At 38.2% G+C, this 17,918-nt stretch overlaps 1 protein-coding gene across 18 annotated transcripts in view; it reads left to right on the forward strand.

The window, feature by feature from the left end:
* The window catches only part of CACNB2 (calcium voltage-gated channel auxiliary subunit beta 2), a 249,770-nt gene that overhangs the window by 160,643 nt on the left and 71,209 nt on the right, over nt 1-17,918 (forward strand). For 14 of the 18 annotated variants that reach the window (XM_032113859.1, XM_032113849.1, XM_032113827.1 and 11 more), the window contains one exon: nt 7,768-7,887. In XM_032113859.1, coding sequence (XP_031969750.1) covers nt 7,768-7,887 — 120 coding nt within the window. Of the gene's footprint in view, nt 1-6,337; nt 6,931-7,229; nt 7,263-7,767; nt 7,888-17,918 lie in introns of those variants that run through there. The other 4 variants (XM_032113754.1, XM_032113779.1, XM_032113787.1 and 1 more) reach the window with 4 other exon arrangements.

Consider the following 17,918-nt stretch of genomic DNA (forward strand, 5'->3'; position numbering starts at 1 on the left):
TGGTAACAGAATTTCATGTTGAATTTTCAAGGAAGCTATTTTTAAGTATGCAGAAAATCTTAATGACTTGAACCAAAATCCCAGATAAAAATATACTGACGATCTGGAACACAGAATCTAAATTGGCACTTTTAACTGAGCTGAGACAAATTGGGATGATGGTTGCCATGCTTTCCTGCAAATTCTTTCCTTTTCTAGCTTTCTGTTTTCTTGTTGACATCCCAGATGTGTTTTCCATTTTTCCTCTTTATTACTGTCCAGTTTTAATTTTGTAGCTGACCCAATCTTTGTCTTTCTGTCTGTGCTCTTATATCAACACATAGCATCTTGTATTTTAAATTTTTTTTTTCTGAATTGTCTTTCTGCAATTTAAAATCCTCCCTTTGTGATATTTGCTGCTTGTTAATAAATACAGTCAAAAGTTATATTTCCATTTTTCCTTAAAACCTGTAATTTTTAAGCCCCTTCCGCCCCAGTAAACAGCACCACAGGTCAGCTTGTTGTTACTAATAAGTCTGATTTACCTTTACTTAAGGTCTTAAACACAATCAAGTTACCAGTTTTCAAAAGCTACCATGAGTCAACCAATCTGTGTTAATATCCATGTGTGTGCTGACAGTCTGAGACAAAAGTGAGATGATTTAGGTTCACACACTTGCAATCATTTCCTTGGTGTGTTTTTCTTCCTTTGACACCTGTCTCCAAATTATTCCACTGGCAGCATCTTAGTTCTGTCATCTCTGTGGCTTCCCTCTATAGCTCAAAATCATTAATAATTTAATGCCATTCTCTAGATCCAATTAATTGTCTCAAAACATCAAATTCCATTTCTTTTCCTTTAATTTGGGGGATTTTTTTGCTTTGTTTTTTAAAGTTCTCAATGATGTGATTATATTATTGATAAAGCTTTTTCTTTAAATGAATTTGGAGACTGCCTTCTATTTCTGTCATTGCCCTCTTCCTCAAAAGCCCTTTCTCTTATTTCATAAATGTGAGAATCTCTCTGTCAGAATACACAGAGCTACCAGATTATCCTCCTTCAGAGGCTTTCACAGAACTAATCTCTGCCATAATACGTATAGGAAACTTGCTTAAAGAACAACCCACTGTGGTTATGCAAGGGATGAGTCATAATGCTGGTATCGAATATTTAAAAATGCTTTATTTCCTATTGCATTGCTACCTTGATCCCCGTGTTACTCCTTTGTTGTCTTTTTCTGCTCATTTTCTCTCAGCCTTCAGATTGCAAGCTCTTTTAGGCAGTGTTTGTCATTCACAATAGCACAATATGGTCTCAAGGAGTTTTCCATCTTAGATGTTTTTTGAAAAAAAAACAGGTAAACTAACACACCAGAGCATCCCATAGATTTGGGAAATGTTTAGCTCTGACTATGAGGGCTCTATTTGTTTGATAACTGGGCTGAGCTCTGGAGCTGCCTTTTTGCATATTTTCAAAGATTTTCTGAGGAGTTGCCATGAAAAGACCATCACTCCTCTAAAAATACCTACCCATTCCACTTTTTCCTAGTGAAGCAACATAGAAGCAAACATTTAGGCTAGTATCATGAAATGGGAGTGCAAATACGTGGGTTGCTTGGTGTGGGGCTTTTGTTGTTTTGATTTTTCCTGATAAAGTACCTGGTACAGCTGTTTACCTGGTTCCTGAATGCCAAAATCTTGTCTTCTGCAAACCTAAGAGCTATTTAAAAAAACTCTGCTTTCAGGCAGCTGTTGATTGGATTAGCACCTTGCAAACCTGTTAATGGCAAGCTGGATGCTGCGATCAAGCTTGCCAAAGTCATGTTAAGGGTAAAGAGAAGACTGATTTCCTATATAATCTCCTTTTTAATCACATTGCCACCCTAAAGCTCCTAGCTGTTCTAAAATTTCAGCCCTGCAATTTGAACATCCCCCATGGCTGTAGATGCCATAGCAGTTCCACATTAGCTTTAAAGAACAACAAAACCATTTTAATCAACATACAGTTTGGTTTTTAAATGTAAAGATAGCAGAATATTTCAATGCCTACTGTAGGAGCTGGTAGCCCTCCTTGGATAGTAATTGTCTATTTATATGTAAATTTTGTGGCACTGTACTGCAGGTCCATGCCAAGAACCAGGGAGGACATCAGGACTAGACTTTGCCAGGTTGTGAAGCATCCATGGCCCTTACACAAGGAATTAACACTTCCTGCTTGATATTGCCTTAATGAAAACATGGACTCTCCTTTTTCCTTTGCTAAAAAGACATTTCTTCAGTTTGTCATACACTTCAAATATTCCTTGAAAACAATTAATTGAATTAAATTTTGTCTTTCTATAAATTCTACCCTCAAATAATTAACATCCATATAATATTATTTAGCATTCTCAGAGCAGCATTTTGTGTTTTCTTCAAGAGAATTCAAAATAATGACATTGTTTAGTCATCTAGAGAAGACTTCATAAATAAGAAATTTTCATGTTCACCACCTGTGGTCCCTCTGCCAAACTGAGGTCCCCTCTACTCATGGTGCATTTCTGGGAGTGATTCTGATTGTAGCTTGTATTTTTCAAGTTGATCAGTTTAGGATGAAATGATAGTCTGTATTCCCTGTTGGTATATTATGATGTGCCAATGTCAGCAGTTTCACTTCATGCTAAACTTTGACATTTCACATTTTGCCTTTGTTCTGAATCAATTTTAAAAGATTTTAAGTGAAATAAAAATTTTATGGGAATAACTCTTCTTTTTTTTACTGTAGTTCATAGCAAACAAGAAGGAGTTGCACATCACAAGGACATAAGATACCATTTCAAATCATGTCCTAGTGGGATGTGTGATGACATTCTTAATACTGCTACAGGATAAGAAGATAAGCAGTTAACAATATCTCTTTATAAATTCTGAATATTGAAATGATTTGTTCCTCTTATTGGCACAGTGAGGCCTGAGATTTCCATATTCAAAGTATACATCAAATGAAGACATAAAGGCATTTCTCCTTTTGGATTTAAAAGTCTCATTAGCATCAAGTGAATGAAAAGATAAAAATATATCTCAGAGGGAGACCCCACTATCATAAATTAAGGGTTTTATGCATGTGTGCAGTCACATATATTTCTTTATTCCTAGTAAAATCTCAATGCATGTTTGCTTACTGCTTCATGCCTTCATTTAATAAATAATAGTGTGAAAAGTCTTTGCTTGAAGGAACTTGTTTGATCTTTCTAAGAAGATAATTACTTGAGAATTTTCAGTGATCTGGAAAATGATATCTAATTCCTAAGTGGATTACCCTGTTTAAGTTAGTCATTGTACTCAGACTGCTTTTATTTTTTAAGGGAAAAACACAATATAAAGACCACAACTGAACTGGTGAGAGTAATGGTGGCTATATTAATGCAGTGAGAATTCATCAGTCAAAATCTGTACTTAAGCTCCAACTGTACTGATGAAAGTTAAGCATGGGTACAGAAAACTAATAAGAAAAATAAGAGATCGAGAGGCACTACCTAATTTACTTAAATAGTTTCCACTGCAAGTAAATGGAAATAATAAAAAAAACCCCTTTCACTCGGTGGACCCAGTTTCCTGAAGATGACACACTTGTACAATACTAAAAAGATCAGACATTTATGGTCTTCAAGGAAAAGAAGCTCAAATATTATCACATATGACCACTAGCAGTGTGAAAAGTATGAGTTTGCACCATGAGAATAACTCACAGATGCTATTCTAATATAGTAAGTGGTAAGATAATTGGTAAATATTTGTCAAGCATGTTATTAAAACAAGAGTTTGTTTTTCAAATAAACTGGGCTTGTAGACCTCACAAATAAGGAAGAAAATAAAAAGAACAATAAATAGCTGGAGTAATTATTAACATGAATTATCTCACTTTTATTAGGCAGTTTCCCATTAAAGATGAAGAATTGGGAGCTGCAGTAACACACATTACTTACAGATATTACTGCAGCTCTTCCATTTTGCAGTGAAAGGAGATGGAGACATGAAGAATTTCACAAAGGTTGAATTTCAGACGCTCTTGCGAAAAGATTTTTACTGTTCTCCAGAGTAACCCAAAAAAACTTCAGTAACCCAGGGAGGAAGTATAGTTTCCTTGGTTGTCATGAACAATGTCCACTTGTCATTATTTTATTGAATAGTCGAGGTATTTCTATTATAGTTTCATCAAAGTTTTTGTATACGTTTAATTTTTTTTTCATCCTAATGTGATGGGATCCATTCTTAGCTCATATAAAAATACTCAGAAATCTACACAATTAATTTCATGTAATCGTATGCTCCTCCTTTTCCTGGGTTACACTGCTGTGAGTTTTTTCCATATTCAAAAAGCAAAGAAGCTTCCAGCTTTCCCTTTCCACAGAAAATTTACATGACCACGTTTGTACCACAGGGAAAATAAGGGTAATACTGAGTTTTAATAATGCAATTTGTCAATATAATTAAAATAAATGGAATCACTCTGATTTTTTGGAAGTGTGTTGGGACTGTGGCCAATGCAAGACATGACAAGCACTGTAAATGATCTCTGTGGCCTGAAAGAGGAAAGTCCAATTTTAACAACTCTAGTCTGCCCCAAAAGGCATTTTTTTCCCCTTAGGGGAGATAAGAATTATGTTACTGTGCTTCATGGTTTTTTTTATAAGGTGAGGACCAGTTAGGTAGCATCCCTTGTGGACAGCAGAATGAAGGGTAGTAAAAGTGATGCTAAGCCACTTGGTCAGTGTCAAATATGATGTGCTCACCATGGAAGTGCTGTAGAAAGTTAACACCCACACAGTCGTGTGATTGCCTGTCAGGCTTAATGGCTGCTTTGTTTGTTTTCCTCTTACTTAGAGGTAGTGTTGCTTCGGGTTTGGTTTGTGACACCATTCTTCGCGGCAGTAGAGTGGCACCAAGGAACTGCAGTGCTGGTGGGGAGGGGGTTGGATGTGCCCTTTCCAAGGAGGATTGACTGTTGAGGGACCACAGACTGTCCTGGGGGCTGGGACTCTATGGGGTAGCTCATCTCAGCTTTCATTAATGCTGTGATAACATCAGTGGTTTTGTCCACAAGTCACTGGTCTGTCAACCATAACAGAGATTTAAACTCTGCACTAAACTTCTGTCTGCTTGTTGATGCTCATCTTTTCCCACTATTTCCATTGGCAACTGTGTCAGAAGTTGTGGCAAAGGGAAATTTTAAAGAATAGCAAAATTTGGCAGGCTTTGGGGAGGTTACAGGGCCTCCATATATTTTCTTAATAGACAAGATATTTTTAAAAATTCAATAAACTTTGAGTACATTTCATTTTGATTTCTGCTCCTTTTGCTGTAGCTCAGGCGACATTTTAATTTTGAACAATCACTGTAACCTAGCAGATGTATCTGAACTCCTGAAAAGCAAAATATTCCTTGGAGAATAATTTCATGTCAGTTCAAAGCTTATTAAATTCTATGCTGTAACTATTATGGGCTTCAGGAAAGAAAAAAATAAAATATTTGTAAAGTTAAAAATTTGCTTTATTTTGAACTGTGAGTTTAGTAACAATTGTTGTTTGTTCTAATAATGGTGAAATGTAGGCTGCTGCATCACTTGTGATGGGCAATTTCATTGTTATACAGACACAAACCATGGCAGGATTCAATCATTCCTGGGATATGCTGACATACTGCAACATGTGCATGACCACTGTTCTCACTGTAATCTCTATTCGCTGTTGTTCTTGTAAATCTGAATTTATATGGAAGGTGGGCACTGCAGTCAGCTACAATGATCTTTTTCACCTAGATTGTTGCATGTCCATCAGTAAATCGTGAATGCCCTAGGAAAACCTGCCTTAGCATGTTCCTCCCATGTCAGTTTATTACAGGGCAGAGGGTGATTCTGAAAAAGGAGAGTAGTGAAATTTAAGGTTTTGTTTGGCTTTTGTCATATTAGGATCTAATATTTATGTGTCACGTGGTATGTTGCAGTTATTCTTTACTTCTTTCCTGTGCTAATGTCAGAAAAAATATACGCAGTAACCAGGGGGTTAAATTCCAACTCAACAGGCATATTTTTGGTTTCTGTAAGGGAGCTGTGAGTGGAGCTCAGCGCTTTGCAGCGGAGGGCAGCACTCCGTGACAGAACCGAGCATCCAAGGGAAACGTGGCTGGCAGCAGACATCCATGACGGGAACGAGACGCTGTACCAGCTCTTGCAGTTTCACAGGGACCTCGCGTTTTCCAGCTGTTTACCCTTGAGATGTAAAATGGCAATTTGGCATAGGCTAACAGCCCAGTGTGATGTGAGCATCTGCGTAAAAGGCTGCACATATGGAGCATGCCCAGTGGTATGAACAGCCTGTTACCCCACCCCCAGCCAATCTAGGAAGAGATGAAATGAACTTTGCACTTGCAAATGTCACTGAATACATTTTGCACAGGATTTTAAAAGGTTCTTTTACAAGCACTATTTTTAACAGCCAAATCCGCCCCCCAAAACAGAAAGGAAAAAGCCCTAGGTATTTTTCTGTGATCGATCTCAGTTTATGATCAGCTGAAGCATCTCTCACAATATTTACGAAGCCGGTTTTATTTTATGTTTTTATCATTGAAGTTGAGATTTTTGGAGGTGGTGTGGATTTTTGGGAATTTTTTTAAATTTTTTTTTTCCCCCCTACTGGCATGAGAAAATTTGAAAATTTAATTGCAGTAGAATACTTGGAAACAGGGAGGCTGGAAGCTTGAAACGCAGAGGGAAGAGAAGGAAGGCTCTCACAGCAGAGCATGGATAGGAAAGGAGCTGTGATTCTGCAGTGCTCAGTGTGCACATGTTTTATGAGATCAGTGCCGGGCGCTGCAGCTGCGGACAGTAACTGAGCTGTCTGGCTAATGAAGGCCACCTGGATCAGGCTTCTGAAAAGAGCCAAAGGAGGACGTCTGAAGAATTCTGATATCTGTGTAAGCCCTGCATTTTCCTTATCACCTTATATTGTATGTATTGCAAAGAGGGAGAGAAAAAAGGCGGCGAGGAGAGGACAGTTGTTTTCATTCTGATTGAATTACCAGAACTCTATTTTGTATGCAGGGAGATGCAGAGGGAAAGCAGAGCTGTCATTATTTATAGAGCTGTTCTGGCATTGTGGCTGCTTCCATTGTGGTGATATAGGGACATGTGTTGAGTCCAGACAGATTTTATTAGTTGGAAGTTGATTTGTGGTCATTTGCATGTTTTGCTGAGGGGCAGAGATGGATATGAGCCATTTGCAGTTCTGATGGGGAAAGTGTGTCAGGTAAAGAGGCTGTCCTAAAATAAAAATGCATAGCAGAGGTTAAATCTCTTAGCAGTGGTATTGTGTAATGGTAATTATTGATACTAAATTTGCATTTTGATTATAGAAAGTCTGTTTGCTTGCTATTTCTGTCACTGTTTAGAGTTCTAATTTTTATGGAGCCATCCTTGAAGCTGCTGTGTGTCCTTCAGCCTGCACTGCACCAGTGCTGTAAGTCTACAGAGAAACTGTCTCTGCTTGCTGAAAAGCACACAAATAAGAGTGCAAGGATAGGGCAGGAAATAAAACACTGGAGGAGACACCTGCACTTTTTGAAAGTTTCCAGAAGAAAACATTTACCTAGGCATAATTTCTTCTAAGTGAATTTCCCTTTTGGGCAGTTACTGTCTTTTCAGGGATACAGAAGTAAGAGAAAAGGCAAGGTGTATAACCACTTCTACATTTTTTTTTTTTCTTTTTAAACATTAAAGGAACTTGTGGCATTATTTTTCCTTTTCTTTTGCAGGGTTCGGCGGACTCCTACACCAGCCGTCCATCTGATTCAGATGTATCTCTGGAAGAAGATAGGGAAGCAGTGCGGAGAGAGGCAGAGCGACAGGCCCAGGCACAGCTGGAAAAAGCAAAGGTAAGGTGTTGTTTCATGTTACAAACTCATAAAATGCTCGGCTTTAAGCAGGGGTTGAAACTAGATGATTTTGAAGATCCATTCTAACCCAAAGCATTTCATGATTCTTTGTTGTCTTATCCATTAGTGATAAAGTGTTTTTAATGTGTTAACATATAGATTACATCTCTTATAAACATTCCAGACAGCAGTTGAAAATCTATGCTCCATGAAAAATCACTTAGAATCAGTTTTCTGTAACATGCTTATGACTAATGTATTTCAGAACATTCTTACTTATGTGTGTGCATTTCTTCTTTTATTAAATATAAGCATTTGTTGCAGTTTGTAGGGTCAAAGCTGAAGATGTTTGTGAAAGTTTGCTCATGGATTGCTACGGCACTTAATGCTTTTACACTGTCAAAAATCAGCCCTCAAACATCCTGTTCATTTCCCTTCAATGAAGGATCAGTCCCTACAAGTAATGTGTAAATAGGGAGAATCTGTTATAAGGGTGTTTTTTTCCTAAAGACTTCACTGACTTTCTTTACAGTTTGTGTGTTAAGTGACCCCATGAGTCATTTTCTGTAGGTCTTCTTAAGATTTCTCCTCTCTCCATACTCCTGGCAGATAGTGACAATGTAGTAAGAAAACACTAAATGAGCTTTAGGTTTTTGCTGTGTGTTTATGTATTTTCCATGAGATGCATTTAGGACCGTGAAGGTTTTAGCAGTGAGAATGATGGGCTTGTTTCTTTCATCTGTGCTGTGTCTTTAAATACTATTGCACCTGTAAAATTGTGCTCATCTTATTATCATTCATTTATCACTTCATTCCAGTTTTTCTTCTTTTGTATGCTACCTGCCAGGTTTAAATGTATTACTATTTTCTGGTTTTTGTTCTGATATATTTAAATACACCATTAAGATGCCCCCTTAGATCTACCTGATCTGCATTTTTCCCTCACTTTCTCTCTGACTCCCCTTCTTCATTTTGCCTTGTTTTTTAATTCTTTATCTCCTTTCCATCTCCTATACCATTTAATTCTCCACTGCCAGCTTTACCTCTGCTCATTTATGCCACCTGTTTTACAAAGGCTCCTCAGAAATCCATGAATCCAGATCACTGAGCTCATGTGGCTGATCGTGTGGCAAGGACCAGCTCTGTAAATAATACAGTACTATAATGCACAAGCAGACATCTTCATCGGGCCAGAAAACCTGAATAGGGAAGCCAAAAATGTTATTTTTAAAATTTAATTGTTAACTGATATTTAATAAGAGCTCCTACAGCAGCTTTTTAATGAGCTGCTGGAGTGTGCCAAGTGTAGGAGATGCTGAACATCTCTTTGTAGTTGGATCTTGCTGTCCTGGGATCACTGTAGCAGAAACTCAACAGAAGCACTTCTTCCCTTCAGCCTTGTATCTCAGAGATTGCTGATTGTAGTTAGGAGTTCCAGTTTTATCAGGGGTGGTTTTTGCTAGTTTGAGGTTTTTTGCTCCTGGGAAAGATGATAAGGGCTGCCCTGAAATTCAGGTGAAGTTTTGAATTTTTTCAATAAACGCACAATCTTTAAAAGAAAATTTGAAGTAATAGTATCTTGCGGACTAATCAGGGTAGCAGTGCAGTGCTTACTGCTGAACTGATGCATCTCTTAGCAATGAGTAAATCTATGTGAGTGTTGCTATGGGAATTTGGCTTAGTGATGCTGGCTTGAATACATGGACAGCCCTTATGTAATATTCATGACCTCTAGCACAGCTGCCATTGTAGTTTGTAGAGAAACTGCTAGCAGACCCTGACTTCTAAAATCTGTATTTCTATACATAAAACCAATGTTCCCACTCCAGCTGGCATGAGATATAGTCTCTAGGTCTGACACTGTCTGAAACTGTAAGACAACTTGTGAACAGTCAAAGTAGTAAAGGCACTGCCAAAATCAACAATCGGTTATTCCAGCCATAGAAAACACAGAATTAGTTATTTAAATATTTTTTTTTTTCTTTTAAATAGATTAAGGCTGGAATTAGATTAACATTTTTGTTTCTCTAGTCAAATGTTAAAAGTCATTCCAGGCTGTAATGTATAGAAATCATTTTATGTAGATGCTGTAACAGTGTAATATTAAGTCTAGTGTAATATTTAAATTAATACTAATAAATAAAATATTATGTACAGTTGGTTCTTTTGTTTGAAATAAGTGTTTAAAAATGTGTTTAAGTTAAGACTAACTCAGTAGATGTGAAATATGACAGGGTGTGTTTTTTTGCCTTTGTTGATGATTCAGTCCTTCACCTCCCTGAAACACAGTAAAATTAATGAAGCAGTGGCTGCTGGTGGTGGCTCCTGGCTGCTGTCAGCCCCCAGACCGGTTTGCCACAGGCAGCATGTTTGCTGCCTGCTCCCCACAGCTGCCTTGCCTTTGCCCTGACCGACTTCCAGGCAGAACCAAGTGACAGAGCTGCTTTAACTTTTGCCTCTTCGTATTGTGAGAGGAAGTGCTGATCCTAAATAAAATCATTACAATTATATTTGTCACAGGAATTAGAAGAGGGTGACACACATGAATAATGCAGTGGTGGAGGAAAGATGGTAGCGAATTAAGGTTAGATAAAAAACTATTGAACTGTGTCACGCACTTAATGAAAACAGTTTAATGACATCCATTTTCCTTTGTTACAGCTAGGGAAAACATCTTAAACTGAAGATAAAAATTTAGTGATAGAGCACACAATGCCAAATTGTTAGGACAATTTTAAGATCTTTAAATTTGGATTTTTATAGCATCTAAGTGTTTGTGTGACATGAAGCCGGATTGTATCTCTGATACCTATCCAAACAGAGAAAATAAAAGTAAAAAGCTTGTAAGGAAATGCACATTCTGGCCACATTTATTTATTTATTTAACACAAGCATTGCTTCTCTGGAAAATGGTTAAGCATATTTTGCTGACTCACTTTGGCATGTGACTTACTGTAAGGAAGGTGGGGCCACGGGCGCATGTTCGGAGTTGTCCAGGAACTGAAAATGAAGAGGCAGCTGGTGAGGCTACCTGCAGGCTACTGTCTGCTCCTGAGGGAAGCAGATCTGAAATGAAGCTGTTAAGCTCGAAGCTGAGATGGAATGTTCTTGATTAGAATAGCTGAGCAATAAAATTGCAAAAAGGCTGAGGTTTTTTGTTGTTGTTTCTGTTTGGTTGGTTTTATATAGGAAAAAAAATTTAAGGCATTGAGGGTTTCCTCAGTATTCTCCTCACAGACCATAGCATGTGCTAAATCTAGGATAAAGAGAGAGGACCTGTGTTGTGGCCAGGTAGGGTATGCTGATAGCATCCAAATCTAAGGGGTTGTATGCTATTTTACTGAGTTTGCTATTTCCATAAAAACATGGATCTTAAGCATTTAGAAGCCAAAAAAATAACATTAATTGTGTTAGCACTAATAATTTAAAAATTGTCATTTCTACAGTCAAAAAAGCTTTTGAGTTTTGACGGATGATGATTCAAAATAAATTATGATAAATTAAGTTGGGTTTTTTTGTCCATTCCTTGCAAGTATTCATTTAAATATTCCTTAAAATATTGCACCAAGTGAGAGGGATGAGATCAAAGGAAAGCTGAAGTATTAATGAGAACTTTAAATCCAGTACTAACTGAGCTAAAGTTTGTACATGAGAGAGGGGACTTCAGGAATTTTTGGCCTTCTCCAGTGCTGGTAAAATCAATTAAAATATTCCATTGACTTGTTTTGCCACAAGCAGTTCATATGTTTTGAACCTAGTTTTTGACTGAGATATAATTAGATGTTCTGTAAACCTTTATTCTCGTCTGCAAAAGTAGCTTCTTTCTTCTCTTCAATCTCTTCAGATTTTTAGATTTTGCCTTTTTTCCTCCTATGGCTTTAGAGCTCCTTATTCAGAAGCAGTTTTCAAGGGATCTATAGAATATTTTCAGCATTTTAGAAAATGATTTTTTTTTCCAGTTATTTCTAGTACATTGGGTACTGAAAGTGCCAGTTAATAATTCAGGTTCTGTTTCTCACCTGGGACTAAGAGACAGCTCTTTGTCCTCTGATAAGGATTGTTCTCAACATCCTGTGGTCGTAAAATTTCTTAAATTACTATCAAAATCAGATAATTTCTTTTTGAAGTGATATGATTTTTGGCCTTTGAGAAGTCAGTAATTGTGTTCGTAATAAGAAATCTCAATTCCCCTCAGCTCTGCTTTGTTTGCAGTCCACCTAATGCTCCACTGCTAGCATCCTTTTAGGAGTTTGCAAAAATTTGAAGTATATGTAGTTCTAGTTTTAAATGCCATTAAAATAAATTTTATGTTAAGATGGCAAACCACTGAAATTTTGATACTAAATGTCCCTTTGCTGGGTCTGAGGCAATGATACAAGCTGTCACATTTTGCTTTTTTTGATATGTGCTGTAGTAGTGGTGATGGCTTGTGACTGTGAGTAATAATGCAATGTCTTAAGTGTAATGCATTGCCTCCATGCATGGTTTGGGGACCACAGCTTTGAAATGTGTAGCAGGCTGGGATAATGCCTACACAGCTCTGTGAGGCTGAGGGCATGAAAAAGATTGTCAGATGTAATTATCCAGTGCAGTGTGCCAAGACTAGTTATTTGAGTATTTATTCACTCGCAGACAGGTTTCACAGCCTCGGAATGACCCCATGCTGCTAGCAGGCAGCTGCAAAGCTAGTTGAGGTATGTCTACTGAAGCTGCAGTAGCATTTTTGACAGGCCAGAAGTGCCCATCTCCTTGATGTGCATCCTTATATTATGTCTGCTTGTTCCCTCATGGAGATTCTTTCTATTTTCTCTCAATTACAAGAGCATCATGGTGCTGAACAGCACACAAAGCTATAGCAACACAGGATAGTACTTTGTGTCTGGTAATTTTTTTTTCATTTATTTCTTCTTATTTTCCCTTTTGTTTTAGAATATTTTTATTGCATGTAATCATTTAGATCACTAATGTTGTGTGTCATAGTTGCTGGGATCACATGAGAGCTGGCACAGTGGTCTAGCTGGAAAAAGAATGGGCTGTTGATCCCAAAGTACAGTTGCAAATTGGTTGTTGCTTAGCTGCAGGTGAGTTCTGCATTACTGTATCTGCTCAAATCAGGTTACAGGTACTTTTTTTTCTTCATTTTCTTCATTAATTGCGGCTGCTTTTTCTTAGGAGTGTAACACTGGGATGTGAAGCAGCTTTCTTTATACTCTCTGTGACCTATAGGTCTTTCTTGTTGATATTCATGATCTATTGTGTCTTCAATTTGAGTGTATATACTTGTTCTACACTAGTGCCTGCCATTATATTGGTTAATTTCCCTGAACAATTTATCCCTTTTTACCATTGGGCTGCATTGTTTGGGGGCTGGAATTCTTTCTTCCAGTGGGGTCTCATGTAATCTGGAACCAAATGCCCCAGAGACAGTACCATCTCCAGTTAGAAGGCATCTGTCACCTCCCATTCATACTGTGATTCAGGTGATGAAATGTGTTTATTAAGCAGCATTTCCTCTTCTGCTTCTTGGGTTTGAGTAGATAAAAAAGAGTGCAGGGATATTAACACAGCCTACATTTAGATACCTAACTGTAGATAGATACTGTAGTATCCTGGAGTTCTTCAAATAATAGGGAAGAGAGATAAATTATCTCCAAGGAATGGATGCAATACTGAGGTTCTGAGGACAACCAGAGCTCTTCTGCCTGCTCTTTTACCTGCTGCTTTCACACGAGCCTACTCCCTTGATGAGATGTCTTTGTTCTGACTTGTTCTATATGGTTAAATTGCCATATAAAGGGCAGAAGTACCAGTGGTACTTTGTGTAAAACTAAATAACTTCTTTATTAAAAGCAGTGTGAAAGAAGTATTTTAACGAAAGTAGGTGTTGTAAGCCAGGTGCAAACATCCTCGCCTGGATGTTTTTCTGCTCCTTGTCCTGCAGGTCTCTGAGCTGTCAGCCTCTGCTGCAGGTCCCAGCAGAGATTCTTGAAACCTCATGTGCCTGCATCCTACCTGTGGCTGCTGAGCCAAGCTGCAGATAAGGTGTGCTGGGGCCAGGCCTCTCTGTGCCTTGGGGGGTGGTGACAGATGGGTCTGGGTGTTGAGCCAGATGCTCACGTGGGGGTCAGCAGAATCTGCTGAGTGTCATGGGAATCATACGAGAGGATGAGACGTGGCCTTGGGGACCTTCTCTGTGACTGGTGGAGAGTGAACGTGGCATGGGAAAGGAGGAATTAAGGTATGTCTTTGCAGGCTGCTCAGGCTGGTACAATGGCGGGCACTTCCACTGATGCTAGATAGAGGCAGATGCTGCTGGTTGCGCTAAGCAACGTCATTTCCACTTAAGACACATATGACCTGGTTCATTAACTTTCTTGAGGTTTATAGGGTCTGATTTACTTTTTCCAACATCCAAGACACTGTAATCCAGAGCTTCACTTTTAGCAGCAGCTGCTCCACCTATTAGATGCTGTGGGTTTCTTAATGGTTAACAAATGATTTTTCTACCTAAAGGGGAATAATGTAGAGGGGAACATAGGATTTCAGGGCATGACCCATTGTTAAAGGTAGCTACAATGTTTGTGATCTTTGAATATAAATGTCTATGGTTCTTGACCTCTGACCCTGAGATCAGTTCAGTTGGTCAGAGCATGGTGCTAATAAATGGGCCATTTGCATGAGATCCTTGTGGGTCCCTTTGGGTCCCTTCGAACTTACAACATTCTGTGAATCTGTAAACAGGAGCAGAAAGGAATTGTTAAAAGAAGACATGCACATGTAATTATGTCTGTGTGGGCTTTTACACATATATGTACACATTATATATATCCATATACACATCCCTGTGTGTATATGCAAATACCTTTGGTTACATGGCTGCATGTATTAGATAACTATCACTGGTGACTTGAACTGGCCATTTATATCCTACAGCTGCACAGCTTCCTGGTGTAAAATGGTTGGTTTGTATGTGGGGAGAACTGTTGTACCAAAGTATTAACTTGTGTAAAAACACAAAGGTTTTGTCAGAGAACAAAGTTATTCTGTGATCTGGTAGTGGAATGTCATGGGATTTTTGGAAGCAGGAATGGGTTAGAATAAGGACTTCAGTGCAGGCAACAAGTGTCTCACCTTGCAGAGGCGCCTGAGCTCACGCTAACACACGTGATGTGGCACAGCGTCTTGGAGAAAAACTTGTTTGGACAACAAAGCCCTGTGCTTTCTGCTTCCTGTGCGGAGGGGACTGTTTTCCAACGAGTTCAGGAGCTAACCTGATTTCTGTTAGAGCAGACACCTGGCTGATGTGTATTATTATGCAGGGAAGTACTTGTCATCTGCAGGGAAAACAAACCTCCAGACACAGTTTTGAGTCCTTGGCAAAGATCTGAATCCCTTTCTTTCTCACTAACCCAACCTCACAAAAAATAGGAAGAAAGAAGAAAAAACCCGCAAGTATCTATAGTTTTGGTTTTATATATAATCAGAAAAAAAAAATGGAAGGAAACTTCAAAAATAATCTCTTTTTTTCATCATAATTGCAACTAGTTTTATAAAATTACATGCAAGATGCCAAGGAGTTCTAACTATAGGTAGCATTAGAGTGCTTTGATACAAAATTAGACTGACATTAGATGCTAATTCTAAAGTGTTCCCTTTGGAAAATTTAATATTAGTTACATAAACTAGTTGCTGACTGTATAAAACTTTAAAAAAGTAAGTAAGAACTCAAAGTAATCCTGTAATACCTGGGAGAAGGATACTCTGTGTTCCCAGGTTAGGAACATTTGAAGTGCAAAACTCTGCTTGAACTTTGAAGAGTGTCTAGATTCTGCATAATTCAGAGTATTAGAGAAATTAATTAAAAATGAAGATTCAGAGAGGTCCCACTGGTGCTTTTCTGCTTGTGTTCTGGATATGTTCTGGTATTTTCTGGATGTGTTCCTGCCATACTTTTGTCTATATTCTGCAGAAAGCCAGTGCATATCCTAGAGCAAAAAACTTCCCCCAAAATTCACCTGTGGAGCCTACAGAAGCTCTGAACACTTCCTCTGTATATTAGCGTCCAATCCTATTCTGACATTTTCCTCCAGCATTTCATAACCACCTGGGTTGTATTCTCAAATTAAATATGATAAACACTCTATTTTATACTTTTAAAATAATCAGTCCTGAGGTAAAAGTATATACTAGATGCATTTTAGGCTGCCACAAAGCATCCAAGATTAAACAGACATTTATCCTTTGTGAAAGTATAGATAGCCATTTACCCTTTTTCTTTTATTTTTGTGATGGAAATGTTGCCAGTGGGCTTTAGTCCTATAACTTTCACAACTACCTAGTTTTGTTTTTACTTACTCAATTGGACAAATTCAGCTCTAATAAGAAGTAAGCAAGCAAGCAAATACTTTTATTCAATCTGATATGAAATCTTAACATATAACTCTCAAATGGTATTCTCTAGCTTTAGATGAGATAGTAATCACTGAAATATTACTTCTTGGAGTTATTTTTTAAAAAATGCTTTCTTCTCCTTGCTAAATAGCTAGAGGGTGATATTTAAATCTAATTTTATTGTTAGCAAGACCTGCAAACAGTACCTGTTTTTAAAAATGATTCAATGTCCAGCAGTACAATGGTACAGAAAATTCAGATTAATATTGTTGCAGAGAATTCAAGGGTTTCTCCCATTTTATTTTTCTTTTCTATCTCCAGCTTTACTTTTCTTAGTATTCTCCCTGGCCAGATTTGGGTCATTTTAGCATACTGTAATTGTTATATTACTTTTTAGTTTATTCAGTTGGTTGTGTCTCGCACCTGACATTAAAATAAGAACTTTTCATTCAATTATTCTTAGATGTGAGACTTCCTCTTGCTTGTTGGTGTGTAAATATGTGAGGTAAGTACACGTCAGCGAGATTGCCCTTGAACCTCACTTTGGAAATCTTATCAGATAAGATACATATTTTCAAGGTGATTTGTTGTTTACATCTAGAATACAGAATCCAGTTTGAACACTGATGTTTTATTTTCAGTGTTTTTAACAAATCTGCATTTGACAGGTATGGAAAGCAGGGATGCACCCCATGGTTTGAGTTTTGTTGTGCAAATATACTTGTATTATTGAACTGCAAGTCATCCTTTTTCAGTGACTGGAGGAAAAGCCAAGGGAAAAAACAACTTGAAAGGGAAGAGATGAAGGATCAAACTGCAGCTGCTTTGATTATTTTGACTGGAGATGTCAGATTGTTGAAGTGAGAGAAGAAATGAGCCTGCTGCTTTTTGGCTCCATCCATTCAGCCAATTACTTGAAAATGAATTTTAAAAAGTTGTTGGATTCTAATGTTTTGGTTGGGGTAAAACATGAACACAAAGCACTTGGGGTTACTCTGTGTCTCTATCACCTCTGTCATAAGAGAAACACTTCCTCACTGAAGTGAAAATGAGAAGTGGTGCTGGGAGTCTGCCATCTTGTAAATCAGCTGGGCACATTGCTTTTAATAATCAGCAGTAATAAATGGCAGGAATTGGAAAGGAAAATCTATTTCTGGCTTTCAGAAGCAGTCAGATTACAGATGAACATATCCTTCCCAGAGGAGCTATAAGGGAATGTACTACGTTTATCCCAGCTCTCTCATTACTTTGACCCTTTATTCCCTTTTTGCAATGAGGCACGTGATTCACTCACAGAACACACGTTTCCTTGCCTTCTGCCCTGGTGTTTTCTGGTGGTTTAATCCAATTGAGATATAACACAGATCCACCACGGAAGTACTCTACTGTGCTGCCTTTATAGTAGCCCTGGCATGTTCAGTGGGCCGGGTCTGGGGTTGAGTGAGAGCCTGCCTCATCCAGCTGCCTTCCAAGTGCTTGAGCTGCCTTCTGCAGGCACAGGGATGTGACATTTCCTGACAGGTACATGAGGAAGAGGAGTGTTTTCAGTGCCTGTCCCCACTCAGCTGGCAGTGACCTCGGGGACCCCGATAACTCCAGCAGCCTGTGCCAGAGGAGATGGGTGCTTTCCTCTTGTGAGG

Source organism: Corvus moneduloides, chromosome 1, assembly GCF_009650955.1.
Source record: "Corvus moneduloides isolate bCorMon1 chromosome 1, bCorMon1.pri, whole genome shotgun sequence".
Lineage (NCBI taxonomy): Eukaryota > Metazoa > Chordata > Aves > Passeriformes > Corvidae > Corvus > Corvus moneduloides.